Raw genomic sequence first — 18,102 nt, 5'->3', positions numbered from 1 at the left:
ATGTTGATTTTTTTGAAAATTAAAAAGGCACCCCAGTACATAAAATAGGATGTGAATAAATTGGGGGGGGGGGGGGAGTAAAGTACCATGCACTGTTTGCTTCTGTTCAAGTAAATACCCTCCAGGATGTAGGGCTTGGAAGGTGTGATTTTTAAAGTACTTCAGGATATTTTGCCTTTGTAGTTGTGCAAGATACAATTATTCAAGCCAGGACAGAAATAAATACTCTCTCTTGCTGCCCCCCTCCCCCACAATCCCTTATGTTGTAAGCTTCCATAAAACAGCCGTTCATTACAAAATCCCTCGCTCTGTGCTAGCCTTAACAATGTTTCCAGAGACACTATAGGCATTCCTGTGAACTGAATTGGAAACACTGACCGAAGAAGCTCTCCCTTCCCCCTTTCTCTGCTGTCTGTTTGTTGTGCAATCAGTGTGTAAGATCTCCGAGATGAGATTGCCATGTGTGCACTGTGGAAAGGTCAAATTACATTAGGAGGAGCAGGAGAAGTAGAGACATCTTGTCCCTTGCCAGCCATTTACTGTAATAGCTGTTCTATTAATTGAAAAAAACTCTCCTGCTGTCCAGCAAACAAAACTCCAAATCCTCTGTCCGTTCAGTACTTGAGAGCATTTGGAGCATTCAGATCGAGGGATTATCGTTGTAGCAAAGGGCTTCAGAGAAGCATATCTGAAATGTGCCAATTTAGTTGCCCTGAAGTCCTGTCTTCCATGTGCTGCTGTACATGCAAGAAGGCATAAAATCATTGTCAGTGCTGCTTGCTAAATGTCTTTACATAAGAAGTATTCATAGACGTTTTCAGTTTCTGCTGCTTCCATATTTGTAAGCCTATGTGGACTCTACCTGCAGGTGTCTCCATTTCCATCCCCCCCCCCATTCCTACTTCATAAATGTACTGTACAGTACTTGAGTACTGTGTTCATTCTCTATTGACAACATGTAGGGCTGGTTAATGCATGTACAGTGGTACCTCGGGTTAAGTACTTAATTCGTTCCGGAGGTCCATTCTTAACCTGAAACTGTTCTTAACCTGAAGCACCACTTTAGCTAATGGGGCCTCCTGCTGCTGCCGCTCCACCAGAGCACAATTTCTGTTCTCATCCTGAAGCAAAGTTCTTAACCTGAAGCACTATTTCTGGGTTAGCGGAGTCTGTAACCTGAAGCGTATGTAACCTGAGGTACCACTATATTTCTATCAGCTAATGGGTACAGGGTCAAGCGGTTACTTGCATGTGTGAATGAGCCCTCACAGTTGCAACACCACAATTGAAACTTTTACACAAGTTTTTACAAATCCATTCAGTCTACACATTCAGCTAATCATTGATCAAATGGTGTACCAAGCTATAGTGCCAAACTGTGGCAAAGTTTACTGCTTTCTGTCAAAGCCCCTGATCATATAGGCATTTGTCAACATGGCATGAGCGGTATGCAAGTTATTATCCTGTTCCCTTTTTTTGGTCACCTTCTTTCCCTAAGAACAGTATCATATGTGTATATGTGACATTGGCCTGTTTCACACACCTCATTGAACCATAGTTTAAAACAAACTATGGTTTAATGTGAATTCTGCTCAAAAGTCTCTGCAACGCTATTACACTGATCTTGCTGCTGCCATGCTGTTGATGAAGCAAACCAGAACCTCCTTGCTGCAGTGTTCAAACCCAGACCTGTGGTTTGTTTTCCCCAAACAAACCATGAGTGGTAAATGAAAATAAATATTTTTTATTGCTCAAGGTTTAGAAAAAACCTTGGGTCACACAAAACAGCAAACCCAGACCCTGGCTTATTTTGTTCACAGTGTGGCTGGCGTGTTGCAGGAAAATCGAGGGAACTTTTGTGTAATGTGCACCAGCACACTGCTTGTTCACATTAAACGATAGTTTGTGAAACAAATCATGACTCATGTTCATACAACACTCGCAGGGGCGGGAGGCATATTCACATTTCACCCATGGCTTAAAACCAGCTAAGATGTAGCATAATGTGTGGACCAGTTCATAGCGATGAGTTGCTCTGCTTGATGAGTCAGCTCTGCCAGGGGATTTACAGAGCCAGCTGAGCAAGGCTGACTGACATTTACAGCAGTCTTGATGGTATCCTTACACTTCAATGCTTAACCAGATTTGCAGCAGTAGTGTAGTAGAGGAGGCAAGGTGAAAAGTCCTGACTGTGCAGGAAAGCAGGCCAGGTCCAACATTTGCCAAGCCCTTTCAGGCTGGCCTAGTGGTAAAAGCTGATGCTTCTGGAATCAAAAGATTCGTGCTTCTGGATCTGACACCCATTCTGTTGATTTGTGGCTGTATCTGCCTACGCTTGGTCACTTAGCTGTTGCTGCCTCTCCTGTCTCTTTAGCATTGGGCCCTCCATCTTTCTCAAGCAGCAGAATCATGGCATGACCAAAACAAAAGAAAAAGAAAGTTATTTTATCTACTGCTGCAGTCAAAGTACTTCTTCCTCCCTTTATAAGTGTCAAACCAGGGGGCTTTCTGGGGTTGCATATAGAAATGATATAATTTTCTGCCTCTTGTACTTTGAATCAGGCTTTTTATATGTTAATATTAGCCTTCGTGGAATTCAAGTGGGGTGCCTTGAGTATTTGACAACAATACTAATGTTAATACTATGTTAACAATGGCTAAGGCAAAATAATGTTACTTGCATTGTGTCAGCCTTATCCTTGTGTTTTTGTTGTCCTGGAGAGTTGCATCCTTGATCTATCATTGCCTTAATGACCCATTTTGCTTTTTTCACAAGGTCTAGTGTATGTACAGAAGCAAAGCGGGCCAGTGATTACTTTTTAGCCCCTGTGACATAGCTGAACTCATAGACAGACCTTATGTACAGTAGAAACCCAGCACATGGAGCAGAGTGAACACTGCTTGGACACTACAGCACCATTTATGAATATCAAGTATGTTAGGGGACAGCAAGATCCACAGTTGGGAATGTCCATCTGTTCTCTCAGCTGAAATTCTTTCAATTCCGTTACTGGTAAATAAAGGATCACATGTGAGCAACAAGAATCAGCACTTCATTATCAAGCAGACAAACCCTCCACAAGAAACTGATTGTACTACTTTTGCAAAGTTTACATATATTAATTTATTTTTTATTATATATTGCTCTTGATGGGGAAGAAAATTATTGATTGTTAAGATATCCTAAAGGACCAGTTTTGCCCAGAAGCAGGCAATAAGCATGTTAGTTGGGAGTTGCATTGAGTTCTGTTTTAAAACAAGATTAAGTTACCCTCTTCTCATCACCACCAGTGAAATGGAATTGGTTTGTCTCAAGTCAGGAACAGTCTTTGCTAATCTCCTGCAATACTAATATCACTCATGATAGTGTTCATGAATCCATGTAAGTTCCCACATCCATTGCAGTCAAGATGCTTCCATCTCTAGTCACTCAGAAAAAGTGTTCACCAGTGACTCTAAGGTAAAGGTAAAGGGACCCCTGACCATTAGGTCCAGTCGTGACCGACTCTGGGGTTGTGGCGCTCATCACCAGTGACTCTAGGATGGTGCAAATTGTGTCCACAAATATCCCAGCATAGTGCCAACCAAACAACCCCACAATAACACAGCAATCAATGATACAGTCACAAACACAAAAACATCAGCTTCACCCACAGTTTGGCATTCTTACATTCAGTTTATTTCATTGGGATATATTAAAAAATACTGACATGTCTAACTGTTCGTCTGAAAGCAATTGAACATAGATAGTTGCCTCACCTTTTCTGGATTATGCCTAAAGTTGGTACCATTTGTTTTAATAAATCTCTGTTGTTGTGTATGAATTCTACTGTCTGCTACCAACTAAGTGCTTTTTCAAGACCTCCTTATTGTGCATCATTTCACAATCCTAATTTACACACACTCTTGACTGAAGGATCTCAAAGAAGTTTATTATTTGAAGATCAGGGAATCCATCAAAAACATGTAAAACCAAAGTTAAGCATTTTTTTCAACTACACTAGTGTGTGTTTTAAGTAAATCTGTAGAACATGCTGGCTCACAAACCAGCAGTAGAATGAGACCGTGTAAAATTAATTAACTGTCCACTTCTTAGCAGGTCAGAAATAGGCCATCCTTCAAAAAACCATAAGCAAGCAGGAATGATGGACTGTTCTGGAGAAATCATTTTACTGCTGAATAAGCCTTGCTCCTAATAATTAATAATCTCAATTCCAGTGGCTGGAATATCTAAACAGAGCCCTGTCTGATAACACATGAGGATGAAAAGTATATTTTTGTTAACAAAGGGTTCAGTTGTGTTTGAGAGCTCTTCCGTTTTAAAATGTCACGAAGTGAATACTGCAGAATATATTATTTCCTTAATATGTTTTTATACTCTCTATAGATACTCTGTAAAGGATAGCAACAGACTGATAAAATGAATCCATTGATAGTCTTGTTCTGCTCCATGTATTAAGGAATTGCATAGAGTGCAGCACAACAATTGTCCTTTGGATTGTTTATACTGGATTCAGGATGATGATGATGATGATGATTAAATTTCTATACCAATCTTCATCCGAGCATCACAAGGTGGTTTAGAATATACAAACACAAAATAACATAGTAACAAACAAAATCCATCACACACACACACACAGAGAGAGAGAGAGAGAGAGAGAGAGAGAGAGTTTTGAAGACCATGGATTGTTTAATTAACCAAAGGCCTTGGGAGAAAGGAATGTTTTTGCCTGGTGCTTAAATATATGTAACAAAGGCACCAGCCAAGCCTCCCTGGGGAGAGGATTCCACAAGCAAGGAGCCACCACAAAAAGGCCCACACTTGTGTTGCCACCCTCCAGACCTTTCATGGAGGAGGCACGTGAAGAAGGGCCTCAGAGGGTGATTGCATGATCTGGGTTGGTTAATATGGGGAGAGGTGGTCCTTAAAATATTGCAAACCTGAAGCATTTAAGGCTTTATAGATCAAAATACTTAGAATTGGACCTGGAAACTAATTGGCAGCCTGTGTAGTTTGGCCAGAACTGGCATAATATGCTCAAACTGTCTTGTCCTGGTGAGCAACCTGGCTGCTGAATTCTGCACCAGCTGAAGTTTCCAAACTGTCTTCAGAGGCAGCTCCATGTATGCCGTGTTGCAGTAATCTAACCTAGATGTAGGGAAAGGGTTTCTGCACTATTCAGTGTTTTGAAGGATCTCTGTTAGAGATTGTGTCTTTCAGATGCCTCACTGGTTATGTAGTCCCATACAAATAATATTCCATGACATCTGTTCTAGTGGTGCGGCTCAGGCAATTTTGGACACAGGACTCAAGGGAGTCCCATTGTCCTGCTTCACTTCCATATAAAACATACAGTGAATGTTTCTCCCCCTTGACAACCTTGATAATTTGTTAGATATACTGCTGTTGTTGCTGTTATCATCTTTATCATCATCTGCTACCACTACCATGGACATATGATTCTTAATGGGAAGCTTGTCTAGACATGTATAGGATTGTGCTGTGAATTACAGCTATACAGGACTGCGGGAGATCCTTTGGAGACACAGAAATTCATATATGCTTCGAGACTGTCAGGTTTTTTTACTTCCACATGATGAGAAATCTGGAACCTACATAACATCAAGTAGAATCTGATCTAGTCAAGTCTCCCATGCTCTCTCCTGCATTCCATTTTAGGTTTGATCTGAGATCCAGTCCATGTTTGAAAGGATGCATTCATCGTGAAGAGTAGTTTTCTTCAACAAATCAAAACAGAGGCACTTTAAATAAGTGTGTGAGTTCTATCCTTTCTCTGTAGCCATGGTAGGAGCAAAAGAAGCACTTCAGAAGGCATTTGATCACAGGGAGGTCCCAGCAGAGAGTCACAGAGTAGAGTAAAGAATGCCAAGTAAGAAACATCACAGCCAGATTATGTGTGTTTCTCACAGATCCTTCTGATACTTTAAAGCGAGCAATGGTAGATAGAGTGGGTGTAATTATATTTTTAAAGAAGAGCACCCGGTATTTCAAAAGATCCCAGATCTCTTTGAATGGACTGGATTCTCCCTTTCTGCCCATCCACTCTTGCACAGACGTGCTTCAGACATCAATAGCTCCAGTGTCTCTTACTTTGGAAACTTTTATCTGGCCAGCCTAATGCTACATCATCAGTCACACTGCCAGGTTGTTGTTGTTGTTGTTGTTGTGGTTGTGGTTGTTGTTTTGGCTTCTTAACAAGAGGCAAATGCATCTGGAAAGAGATCACTTTGCAAATTCCCTGCTGCACTTCTCCCAATCTTTTTTAGTAAGGGGGGAAATAGAGTAAAGAGAGGTGCCATGGGTGAATTGTTCCCTCCACCAAACCTTGAGTGGAATCACTGGGTGTGCCAGGGCAGGACTCCCTAACTTACTGCTCCTGGTTTGGGCTTTGACTCCAACCACATTGTCTCATCTACAAGCAGCTTGAGTTCTTCATCCTGTGAGAGGCTGTGTACCCCACTCAGCTACGTTTGGCCAGCCATGGATCCATCCAAGGCTGAGGAGGGGGGTGCACACTAGCCAGGAGGGAAAAGGAGCACAATATGTCTCTGGGAGGGAACAAGAAGCTGTTGTGATGTTCCACAGCTGGAGGCACAGGAGAGACCCAGGGAGCCATCAGCAACACTGGAAATGCTGGGGCTGGTTTTGATCTGAATTCTGAATGTGTCCCTTAGTTCAGAGCAGAGCTTGAACTCTTCAAAGCACACCACTTGCAACATCCATGCAAAAAATTGGGAGGGCAAAGAGAATGAGAAATACCTGAAGTGAAGCATCAGCTGGCACAAAGTCTCAAGCTTCAGCAATTGTCATTTCCTCAGAATGTCACACATGGCCCAGAGGCATTCTGGGGAAATGAAGACGGCACGCAAATGTAGCCTGTGCTGCCCCACCCTGTGAAAATATTTCTAAGAAGAAAAAGAGTCATTTAAATGCCACCCCTTATGAGCCTGATAGGTTCACAAATAATTTCTGCTATGCTATGTGTATTCATTCAAAGGTTTTATTGGCAAATTCATATAAGGAAATTCATATGATCATGGGAGGACATCTAACCATACACTTTTCCATTTTCCCCAATTCAGTTTATTAATCCCAGGATGCTCTGAGAGTACTTTATCAGAGGATGCATTCCAAATTCTTAACAGTTCTCTTCAGAAATTCATTACTGATTTTTAGAAAATTGGACAATCAATTGGACTCATGTTTCAAGCTTACATTGTATCAAAACCTTCCAGGGCAAAATTCTTTAGGTCTTTGGTAAACAAATAAATCTTTAGATAATTTATTTAGATAATCTCTCCCTCTTAATAATGTGCTTAATGTCATATTAATTCATCAAACACAAGCCTACCCCAAACAATTTTCATCAGAAAAAGAGTTATTGAATGCATGTTTTCTTGTTTTCTCCCTATTTATTGTTGACTGTGTACTGTTTGCAATGTACGTGATGTTGCAAATGTCCATAAATGTCCTTGATAAAGTTATTAGACATGCTTCGTGGAACATAAAGATGCTATCTAAGCAGGCTAGGCTTTCTTTTATTTTTAGCAAATCTCTTGAAGGAAGGTGTAATACAAAAAGATGCACACGGCTTAAACATCAGTTTTGACAACAAGATGCTACTTGTGAAATTTTAGTTTTGACAGCACATGGTCTTGTCAGCTGTATGTATCTGTCAGTACTTGCTCAGCATTGGAAATCAGAATTCATACTGTATCTGAACGTTTTCTTTGCCATTTTGGAGCATTCTCTCAGTTTCCTTCTGATTTGATGAAGGTCTATAGAACCCTTCTGTGGAGCAGACTGTCAAAAGCTGGGTGCAGTCGTATCTTTCCTGGGCAAGCTTATGTCTGCTTATGGGCTGAGACACAGCATCTGGTTAACCACAGTTAGAAACAGGATGCTGGATTAGATATGCCTTTTGCTGGATCTTATGTTTGTAAACTGCTAACAAACAATGAGGTTATCTACCGATGGAATGTATGTGTCAAGCAAGTCCAGCTGTGGTGGCCTCTTTGAACATATAGGTTGTAACTGTTGCTTTCCTCTTAGACAATAGACAAAATTGAGAGTGAACTATGAGGTTTTAAATACCTCATAGTTATCTTTGTAATTGGCTTTAAGAGTAATAACAGCAAGCTGCTCTGAAATTCAGTATCTCCTGAAGAAAGGATGCCATGAACTCAGCAACTGTTTCTAAACCTCCTTGTTTCATTTCCCATTCATGTTTCCCATTCTTTGTAGAAATATCCCATTGAGATTTTATCTGGGGATGATGGATCCTCTTTTTATTTGTAGCTCACACTGCAGATTTTAAATTAGCCAGTGGAATTCAGCCAAAAATATAGAATGCACTCTTCCATATGTGACCCAGCCTCCTGTGTACACATGTACAAAACAAACTCTGGCATGCTTGAAGCTGCTTTGATAAGACAGGAAGCAGGAGGAGGAAGTGGTAACTGTTAACACAGAATGTGGCACCAGAGCCATATGCACCACCCCAGTCATTTATTTCAGCCAACCATCAAATATATGCTTGATGAAGAACCTATTTTTTGCATCTAGATGGGATGAGGTCAGCTGGTGCAATCTGTCAAGTTACCCCATTAAAACAACTTGAAGCTTGGAAGCAATTTCTGCTTTACAGCATGAAACAAATATAAATATATTTTCACTTCTATATACTACAGCATTGCTGATGCACATGACAGCTCATTGTGGCAGAGAGATTTGGAGATATGGAGAGAAAAGGGTATGTGCAAAAAAAAGTTGCGTTGTTTAAATGGCACCAGGATGCAAGATGGTCTGTAAATTGATGGGAGAGACATAGTGCAGCTGCAATGCATTTCAGTTAAGAGGGGGGTTCTTTTAAGAATTTCACTGTGGGATATACTAATTCTTATCCAGAAACAACCACAAGGAGCAGCTGTTAAGGGCTTAAATTCAACCACTTGGTGTGGGGTTTTTCCCCCTCATACGGATGTCGCACTATGATGCCATGTGACTGAAGACTGTCTGAGTATGTGTGTTTTCATGAAGGCAAAGGAGCCTATTTGGCCTGGCCTCACCTCAGAGTGGCAGGGCCAATAGCAGCTTGTAGCATAATAGCAAGAAGAGTGTTCCCTGTAAGTTAAACGGGAGAGCTCTCCTCTAAAAGCCCTTGGGCTCTGTTTTTGCAGCTTTCAAGATAAAATATTTAATAAGTATCTGTGGGCGGCAAAGCAAGCTTTCATCTCGAAACCCAATAAATAATATTGCATCCATTTGCAGCCATTGAAGAAATCAGATCATGAAAGGATAACTGCATTCAGATACTTTCCTACTGTGCCGATTTTTTCCTCCTCTTTCTCTCAAAATGTATTTTCTGTCATAATAAAGTTGTACTGTGTATACATTTTGATTGCATTAACTGAGAGGTAAGCTGGTAAAATGGATCTAATGGCTTTATTAAACTAAATTGTGCAGAGCAGAGAAATCGCAATGTTCTTAATAGGAGCTACAGAAATTGCTTTTGATAAAAAAAATAGAATCTTAAGACATTTCATTAGATTTTAAATACTCGTTTTAATTAAGTTGTCTAATAATTATTTTTTATTGGAATGCAAGGGTTAGTTATTGGTTCTCTTTACTGGAGATGGGATAAAGTATGTAGGGTTATTTTTATTTGGAGTTCTATTTTTCACTATAAGCTAATTCTGCATTTGATGTCATTCATTTAATGTTGTATTTGATTATTTGAACACATAGTTGTTTTATGAGTGAGGAAAGGACAGAAGCTTATTCTTGATTTAGGCATAAATCCTATCTATGCTTACCTGGGAGTAACCCTTGTTGAAAACAGTGTCTCTGGCTTCTGAATATAAGAAGGTTATATTGGTTATACAACAAATTTCCCTGTTTCCTATTGTCCTCTGAAATGTGTGGCTTTGGCAAAGTGAATAGCTTATGTTTCAGGCCCACGTCATCTCATGATGTTTACTATGTTCAGATTGGCTCTGCATATTTCAAGTTTGAAGGCCAGCACCACTGCCTTCTCCTGCTTGCCTTGACTGCCTGATCTCTGTATACATCTGCCATTGCTTTTTATATAGTAAACTATGGATGCATTTTCATTCATTGATGTTTTCTTCCTTATGTGGGCTTACCTGAGAACAGTCCTGAGCCCCTTCTAAATCTAAAGGGCCTTGCTGGCTTCTGTTGAGAGACCTATCTAGTATGGGATTCTTCTTCTTGTGGCCAACCAGATACCTCTGGGGAAGTCCACAAGCAAGGTATCTTTCACTGGTCGCTAGAAGATGGTGTTCAGTAGTATCCACTAGAGGCAGTTGATAGCTTTTCCCTCCAGGAATTTCTCTAATCCCCTTCCAAAACCATCCAAGTTGGTGACCACTATGATATCTGTTGGAAGAAAATTTCATAGTTTAACTATGTGCTCTAGGAAGAAGTCCTCTTTTTTTCTGTCCTGAATTTCCCACAATTCAGTTTCATCAGATGACCCAGTACTATGAAACATGGAGAAAAGCTACCGGTTTACTTCCTCCGCACCGTGCAAAATTTCACGCACCTCTGTCATCCTCCTTGACTCACCTTTATCTAAATGAAAAAGTCTCAAGTGTTCTACCCTTTTATCACACAGTGGTTACACCTACCCTCTCATACAGCAAAAACTGCTTTATTTCAACCAACATTTTAAGGACTCTTTTTTTAAATTTACATATGACTACTGCTGTTTTTCTTTTTGGATTGCTGTTTCTGAAGATGCAGTAACTTTCCCCCCTCAAATATTCATGACTTCCTCCTTCCCCTCATTTAGCTGTGTTTATTACATATTCTTTCAAAGGTGCGATATAACTCTTGGAAATCTGTGGCAGACAAATAACATGAAAATGGCCATCAATGAGCTCAGAGCAATAGAATTAGAATAAAGTTGGCATGCATGCGTTTTGTGTTTTGAAATCCTCAAGCCACTTACTAGATGTAGAAGAATAGGAGGAAAAACAAGGAATAATTTGCTTTAACAGTAGTAACATTGGTTTCATATATCAACCAATGTGAGTAAGGGCTCCAAGAACATCCCCATTGCCGTAGTTGCCGCATTGATTTCTTGTAGCTGTCAGGCAAGGGCTTTCCTAATGATTAGAGGAGGGGAAAGAAGGCTAATTTGCAGTTTTCCTTTAGATAGTGAGTCAGGGTAGCATTTACAATGCTGTGGGGGGAAAGACAATGAAATATGAGTAATGTTTGTATTGTATGGCATGGTAAATTTTAGTGCAACCTCTCTAAAAGCACATGTACTACACCATAGTTTTCTTTCCCTGTAAATAAGTGGCTTTTTTTCTTCTAAGTCCTAATTTTGAGACATTTATCACTCAGTAGCGTATGATCTCCGTAAATAAAGAAGTGTGAACTAGTGAAGTGGCCAAGTTTCCTAATGATGCAAAACGGTTCAGGATTGTTAGAAGGGATTACAAAGAGCTCCAGAAGGACCTCTCCAAACTGAGTGAAAAGGCAGTAAAATGGCAAATGCAATTCAGTGTAAACAAGAGTAAAGTGATGTATGTAGGGGGGGGTATTAATTTCACATATACACTCAGGGGGTCTGAACTGTCAGTGAGTGAGTGACCAGGAGAGAGACCTTAGGGTTGATGATAGCTCAATGAAGATTTAAGCCCAGTGTGCATCAGCTGAGAGAAAATCATTTGGTGCTGGGGATCATTAGGAAAGGAATTGAAAATAAAACTGTTGATATCATGATAATGCTATACAAATCTATAGTGCAGTCGCTTTTTGAATACTATGTACAGTTCTGGTCATTTCACTCAAGAAGGACATTGTAGAGTTGGAAAAGGTTCAGAAATGGGCAACCCAAAATGATGAAGGAAGTGGAGCAACTCCCCTATAAGGAAAGGTTTTGCAATATTGGGACATTTTAGTTTGAGAAAGAGGTGGCATGATATAAAATCATGTGTACCAAGAAGAATTATGTATAGAATTATGTATAACATGAAGAAAGTAGACAGATAAAAGTTTTTCCTCCTTCCTTCAGAACACTAGAACTTGTGCTTCGAGCCCCAAATGGAAAGTGGAGACAGAATTTAGTTCAAATGTTAATGGGCAAATTTTGGCAATAACTTTATTAAAATACACAAATGTGACTGGTATTGATGTAGGCATTGGTATCAAAACTATATCTGGCTCCTGCCCCACCTTGCAGGAAGCCTGGAAGGGTAAACAACCAGCAGGGAGAACTCCCATCAATGTATATTGACTGGTGTTCACCCCTGGGGTTCCCGGGGGGTCCTGGCATGGCCCTAGCCCCTCTCCAGGCTTCAGACAAGATCCAGACCCCCGGATTCCTTGACCATGCAACCCTAAGGATATTGGGGGTTGTAGTCCAACATCTGCAGACTCAACCATAGGAAGCCTGGTTTGGTGGGTCATGCCAGTGCACCCATTGTAGGCAATACCACACTAGACAGGTCTGATGCAAGTTGTTTAGGCCCTAAAACATTACAATAAACCCTAGGTAAGGATTGGGACATGGGTGGCACTGTGGGACACGAGTGGCACTGTGGGTTAAACCACAGAGCCTAGGACTTGCCTAAGGATTTAGAAGTATAGCTGTGTTCATAATGTTCTGTATAAATTGGTCTTTCCACTTGTGTCTCTCTTCCAGTTTGCGGGGACATCCATGGACAATTCTTTGACTTGATGAAGCTCTTTGAAGTGGGAGGCTCTCCTGCCAACACACGATACCTTTTTCTAGGGGACTATGTTGACAGAGGGTACTTCAGTATTGAAGTAAGTTTTATTTCTCACTTTGGCTATGAAATTAATTTGTGTCCAGATTTATTTGATTCACCCCCTCCCCCCTTTAAATGCTCTTTTCTAGTGAACACATGGTTGCATGTCTTACCGCTATATTACTGTAGCAAACATTCTGTAAAGAAATGTTTCACATGAAATGTACCATTGAATTATTGCAGGCAAAGTGTGTGCATGTTTTCTGGCCATAGTTACTTATTTAAATTTCATTTGTCAAAATTTTGAATAATGAAAACATTACTTTTACCAAATTTTGAGCTGCTTTATTTTATTTTCTCAAAACCTGAAACTGTATTTCAATGTGTTAATGTCTATTCATGGCACTGTAAAACAACCTTTGCGTTTTGGCTGGAATTAGAGGAAGTATGCAACCATTTTCATCACCTTTGGGCATGGATTTCTCAAACAGCAACCCCTTCATGCAACTTGGTGGTTACTTTTGAAATTAAAGAGGACTTCCAAAAGTAACTTGAGGGCTTCCCTTTCAATGGAAACTGTTAAAAACTTCTAGTCCAAGTCTTTTGGTAAGCACCTAAATCAGTTCTTAGGGTCCCCAGCACTGTGAGTGGAGTGGGGAAAACTAATACATGATGTTAGCCTTCTTGGGTGATGAATTATTTGTTACAGTATTGTAAATCTTCATATTGTAGTGGTTAGTGGGAGAGACAGATTTTATCATGGTCACAGAACAGTAAAAGTTGATAGACTTCGGATAATGAATTTACAAAGAAAACGTAAGATTAACAGGGGAGCCAAGAGAAAATTTATTTTATCATCTGTTTTATAATTTGTATTGAAGACTTTAAAAAAATCTACCTCTTTAGTAGTGAAATGAGAGTCATCCCATAAACCGCAAGATATCAGTATTTCAGTGTGCCTTATTGTTAGAGATCTTAAGAAAGGAAGTGTTAGCCTCTCACTAATATGAAAGAATATAGTCCAAAGTTATGTTTCTCTTGATTCCACAGGTACAAAGCTGTTCATTAAGAGAGCTTTACTAAATGGGCCACTTAGCAAAATGACAGAACATTAAGATAACCAAGCATAAATGCTCTCCTACTTTTTTGCTCATAACTAAAGCCTGCAAGTATTAAGTTTTGGTGATCCCATAATTTGGAGTACTATTTTAGCCTCATTATCAGCTGCAGTTCTCGGGTGGTGTAAATCTAGGTGTATTAGTCTCTGATTAGCAAAGAATGGAACCTTTTTTAGACTATAGTTATCCAAAGAATCATTTTGCTCATGATCCACATCCAATGGCTAATATAAGAATCCAAGAGCATTAAGTGGATGTAGCACAGAAGAGGAAAAGTGCAAATGCTACCATTATTTCAGGGCATTTGTCAAAGCTTTATGTTTAATTTATTAAGTTTATATTCTTCCCTTCCTAAATGAAGGGTGCCCAGGGCCGCTAACAACATAAACTTTGAAAAGACCTTATCCAAAACAACAATGAAAATGACAGGTTTTTAAGACCTGTAGTGCCTGAATTTTCCAGTCTTCTTCTGAAGAAATGAACAAATAAAAATTGTCTTTAAATTCTGTCTAAACATGGCCAGAGAAGGAGACTCCCCGGGGGGAGTTTCAAAGATGGGGTGCTGCAGTAGAGAAAGATTTCTCTTGTGTTCTCATCCTCATTGCCACCCACAGCAGGAGTGCTGAGAGAAGGGTCTCATCCCCCAGTCATAAACTATGGGTTGTGGCACATGGAGAAATGAAAAGTTGAAGTTTAATATACTGAAAGGTGAAAGTTTAATATACTGAATATTGTATTATCTAATATACTGAAAGTATATTAAAGACAGATAACCATATTCTGCACACAGGGTGATAAACCCAACATCTTTCTGAGGAAATTGGATTAAACCCTTTTCCTGTTGAGTGGTTGGAGTATTGGATTAAGTCTGGAGAGACTGGGGTTCCAGTCGCCACTCAGCCATGAAGTTCGCTGCATGACCATGGGCCATTCACTCTCTCCCAACCTTACCTGTCTCACAGGGATATTGTGAGTTTTAGGAGAACTTTGAGCACTGCCTTGAGCCCTTTGGAAGAAAAGCAGGATAAAAATGTACAAAGCAAGATAGATGATAGATAGATAATAGATAGATAGATAGATAGATAGATAGATAATAGATAGATGATAGATAGATGATAGATGATAGATAACATTGCAAGATTCATTCACTAAGGCTTTACGAAAATCAGTCAGGGTAGTTCTATCACATCCATTGTTTGCAGGCCAGTGCTGAATTTGCCTGACATCAGAAACCAGTGGTTACTGATTGTACTGACTGTGCCAGCCTAGTTCTAGAGTCCAGTCAAAAGAGATTTTGTCAAATTGGTCGGTGAACTCCTTTTCACCAGCCTCATGCTTTTTCTATGCACCCTCTTTTGCTTGAGTATGTTTTGCTTAAAAATAGCTAAAGCAAGCTAAGGATTTAAATCTGTTCTGGATGATCTTGAGGAAATTCTCTTAAACAAGGATAGATCATTGTAGTACATAGTAATTGGAACAGTAATAGGAGGAAATGTGTTTGGGCAAACCCCTTAAACCAGGTTAAAAAGCCTCATATTCAAGCCTCTTGTCAAAACTTTGTTGTGGAGACATGGCATATGCTTAGCCAAGGGTTCATGGCCAATATGGGTATAGTAGAAATATAGTTAACTGAACATATGAGATAGTCCTGATAAAATATTAGTTTGTTTTTAAAATTAAAAATAAGTGCCAAGCACACTCCTTAGTTTAGGACAGGCTTATTTCTTATTGAGCAACTGGATTGTATCTGTTAGTGTATTTTCTGCACCTTCCAATACATAAAATTGAAGAGCACATCTTTATATGTGGAATCTTGAAATAAAAGAGCCAGAGATTTTACAATAAAAGCTGACAGTTTAGGAAAGAGTTTGAATGTCTCCCCACAACCCCAGCTGGCTCCTTGAGGGGCTTGTGAAATTCCCCTTGGGAAGGTTCAATAGCAGATTAATGTTCTGGAGCAAGTATAATCTACTTTAATGATGAGATCCGCTAAGAAGAGAAACGGTAGATCTTATGGCTTGACATCCTTTAGGAAGAGATTAGCAGATGCTTTTCTTAAAAGATGTCCTTTCAACTTGGCAAGAAACAATGGGCTGTTTCCAACTAAGTTATCCTCCCTCAAAGTAGCATTGAATAGACCCCAATGCATTGTCTTTGAATGCACGAAGTCAAATTAAATTATTATAAACTGTCACTTTGCAGCAGCGGGGGAGAATTACAATTATTATTATGATATTTAAAATGTGTGATCTTTAATGTTGTCTGTAGCATAAATTGTTGCCATTGCTTTGGGTTAATTATATGTCTGGCTTCTTATCTCTACTGAAGGTGGAAAATTTTGACCACCAAAATAAAGGCAATGTCTACATTAGTCAAGATAATAAATTTAGTTATGGAATAGGGGAGGAATTAGTGTCTAATAAGTTATATTTTAGACTTGTTAAAGACCTTTATATGAATAATTTCATTTGAAACTAATGCGGTCCAATTTCAGGCTTAGCCACCATGGTACCCAGAGCTTGCTATATTCCTTGTACAATCTGCACCTGTATCCAGTCCTGTTTAACACTTTTGATAACGACATTACCAAAGAAAAAAAGCTTGTGCACTTTAGGGAATTTGCAGTTGACATAAAAGGAGGATATACTGCAAATACCCTTGAGGGTAGTATTAGGATTTGAAATTGTCTTGACAAAATGGAGAACTGAATTGAATGAAATTCAGCAGAGGTAAATGCAAAGAATACAGATTGGGGAGGAGCTAACACTATGGAGAATAGTTAGCTATGCAGTAGCATTGTTTAGAGTTTGATGGTATATATAGTAGATAACAAGCTTTACGATAAGACAGCAAGACAGCAAATACCGTACCATGGTATGATTTCAGTTTGTGGAGAATGTCCGTAAAGCAGGAAGCCACCCAAAGAAAGCAGATTTGGCTACAATCATACACACACTGGTTGCTTCCAGACTCTGTGTGGGGGCTGCCTCTGAAAACAGTTAAGAATCTTCATCAGATACAGATTGCAGATGCCAGACATCTGGTGGGGATAAGCGATTTGTGCGTGTAACACCCAACTTACAATACATACCTGTTTGCTCCTGAGCTAAATTCAAAGTACTGGTCTTTTTGCTTTGGGGCCAGGCTATTTGAAGGACCACATGTATCCTAATGAACCTATCTGGATATCATGCCATGCCATCAGGTCCACCATTATAACAATATGGTTAACAGGTACCAAGGACAGAACCTTCTCAGCAGTTGCTATGGATGGGTGCACCAGTCTAGTCCCATTCTGTTCCCCTTTCCAATGAGTGCGCCATCAGCTTACTCTGTCCCATTTTCACTTATATGTGCAGGGTTTCTTAATAATAAACACACACACAAACATTTTTTCCCCCTGTGACTTAACATTTCTGAAAAATGGCCTTTTCCTACTTTCCCTCTTTTAAATTGAAAACACACACACACACACACACACACACACACCAGTGTCCCTGTGACTGCTGGCGGCATGCCATCACACCTTGTTGCTCTCAGGGTCATTTATGGCCCTGGCTTTCAACAATCATTTATTTACAAGGGGAAAAAATCACTAAGAAAAATACCACACCAAAAAGTACAATTAAAAAAAACATTAAAACACCATAAAATCATAAATTTTGAACTGGCGCAGCAAACGTTGTGTATCTTAGCTGTTCCAAGTGACTTAGTTGGACACACTGTTGGATTCCTACTTCCTATCTCCCCATATTCTTTACATTTGTCATCAACAAAATAGTCGTTAATCTGGCCACAGCCTTTTCTTTATAAGCAATTTTTGTGCTGAAGTCAAGCTGTGAAACTGGAAGGTGCCTCCTTTCCAGGAAGGACATAAATGGTCTTTTTTCCCTGATTGGCCCTGCCTTCTTCCTGAAGAGGAGTTAACCTTACTCCCTTCTGACCAGAAGAAAATGGCAAGTCCCAACTTTCAACTCCATACCTTCCTGCTGCATTTTGTACTAAGCTACACTGTAAGTCAAACCTGAAATGCAATTTGATCTCTTTCCTTTCTTCAACTTGCTAACTCCTGTTCAAATTGTGATCCACTTTGAATCTAGTTGGGTCTTCTCATGCATTGAAGTCATTCTTGCATACAGAATGGCAGAAAACAAGGCTCATATGGTCCACACTGGTTCTTCTTAGCCTTGTTGAATTTTAGGTTGTTTTAGCCTTC

General features: G+C 39.7%; 1 protein-coding gene across 6 annotated transcripts in view; it reads left to right on the top strand.

Annotated features, from left to right (window-relative positions):
* Positions 1-18,102, top strand: part of PPP3CA (protein phosphatase 3 catalytic subunit alpha) — a 189,697-nt gene that overhangs the window by 103,970 nt on the left and 67,625 nt on the right. For all 6 annotated transcript variants that reach the window (XM_083459240.1, XM_083459238.1, XM_083459236.1 and 3 more), the window contains exon 3: positions 12,702-12,826. In XM_083459240.1, coding sequence (XP_083315366.1) covers positions 12,702-12,826 — 125 coding nt within the window. The remainder of the gene's footprint in view (positions 1-12,701; positions 12,827-18,102) is intronic.

The sequence above is a fragment of the Podarcis liolepis genome (assembly GCF_965112155.1).
Source record: "Podarcis liolepis genome assembly, chromosome: 9".
In the NCBI taxonomy this organism is placed as follows: domain Eukaryota; kingdom Metazoa; phylum Chordata; class Lepidosauria; order Squamata; family Lacertidae; genus Podarcis; species Podarcis liolepis.
The sequence above is the reverse complement of the archived record's forward strand: the minus strand, read 5'-3'. Positions and strand labels throughout refer to the sequence as shown.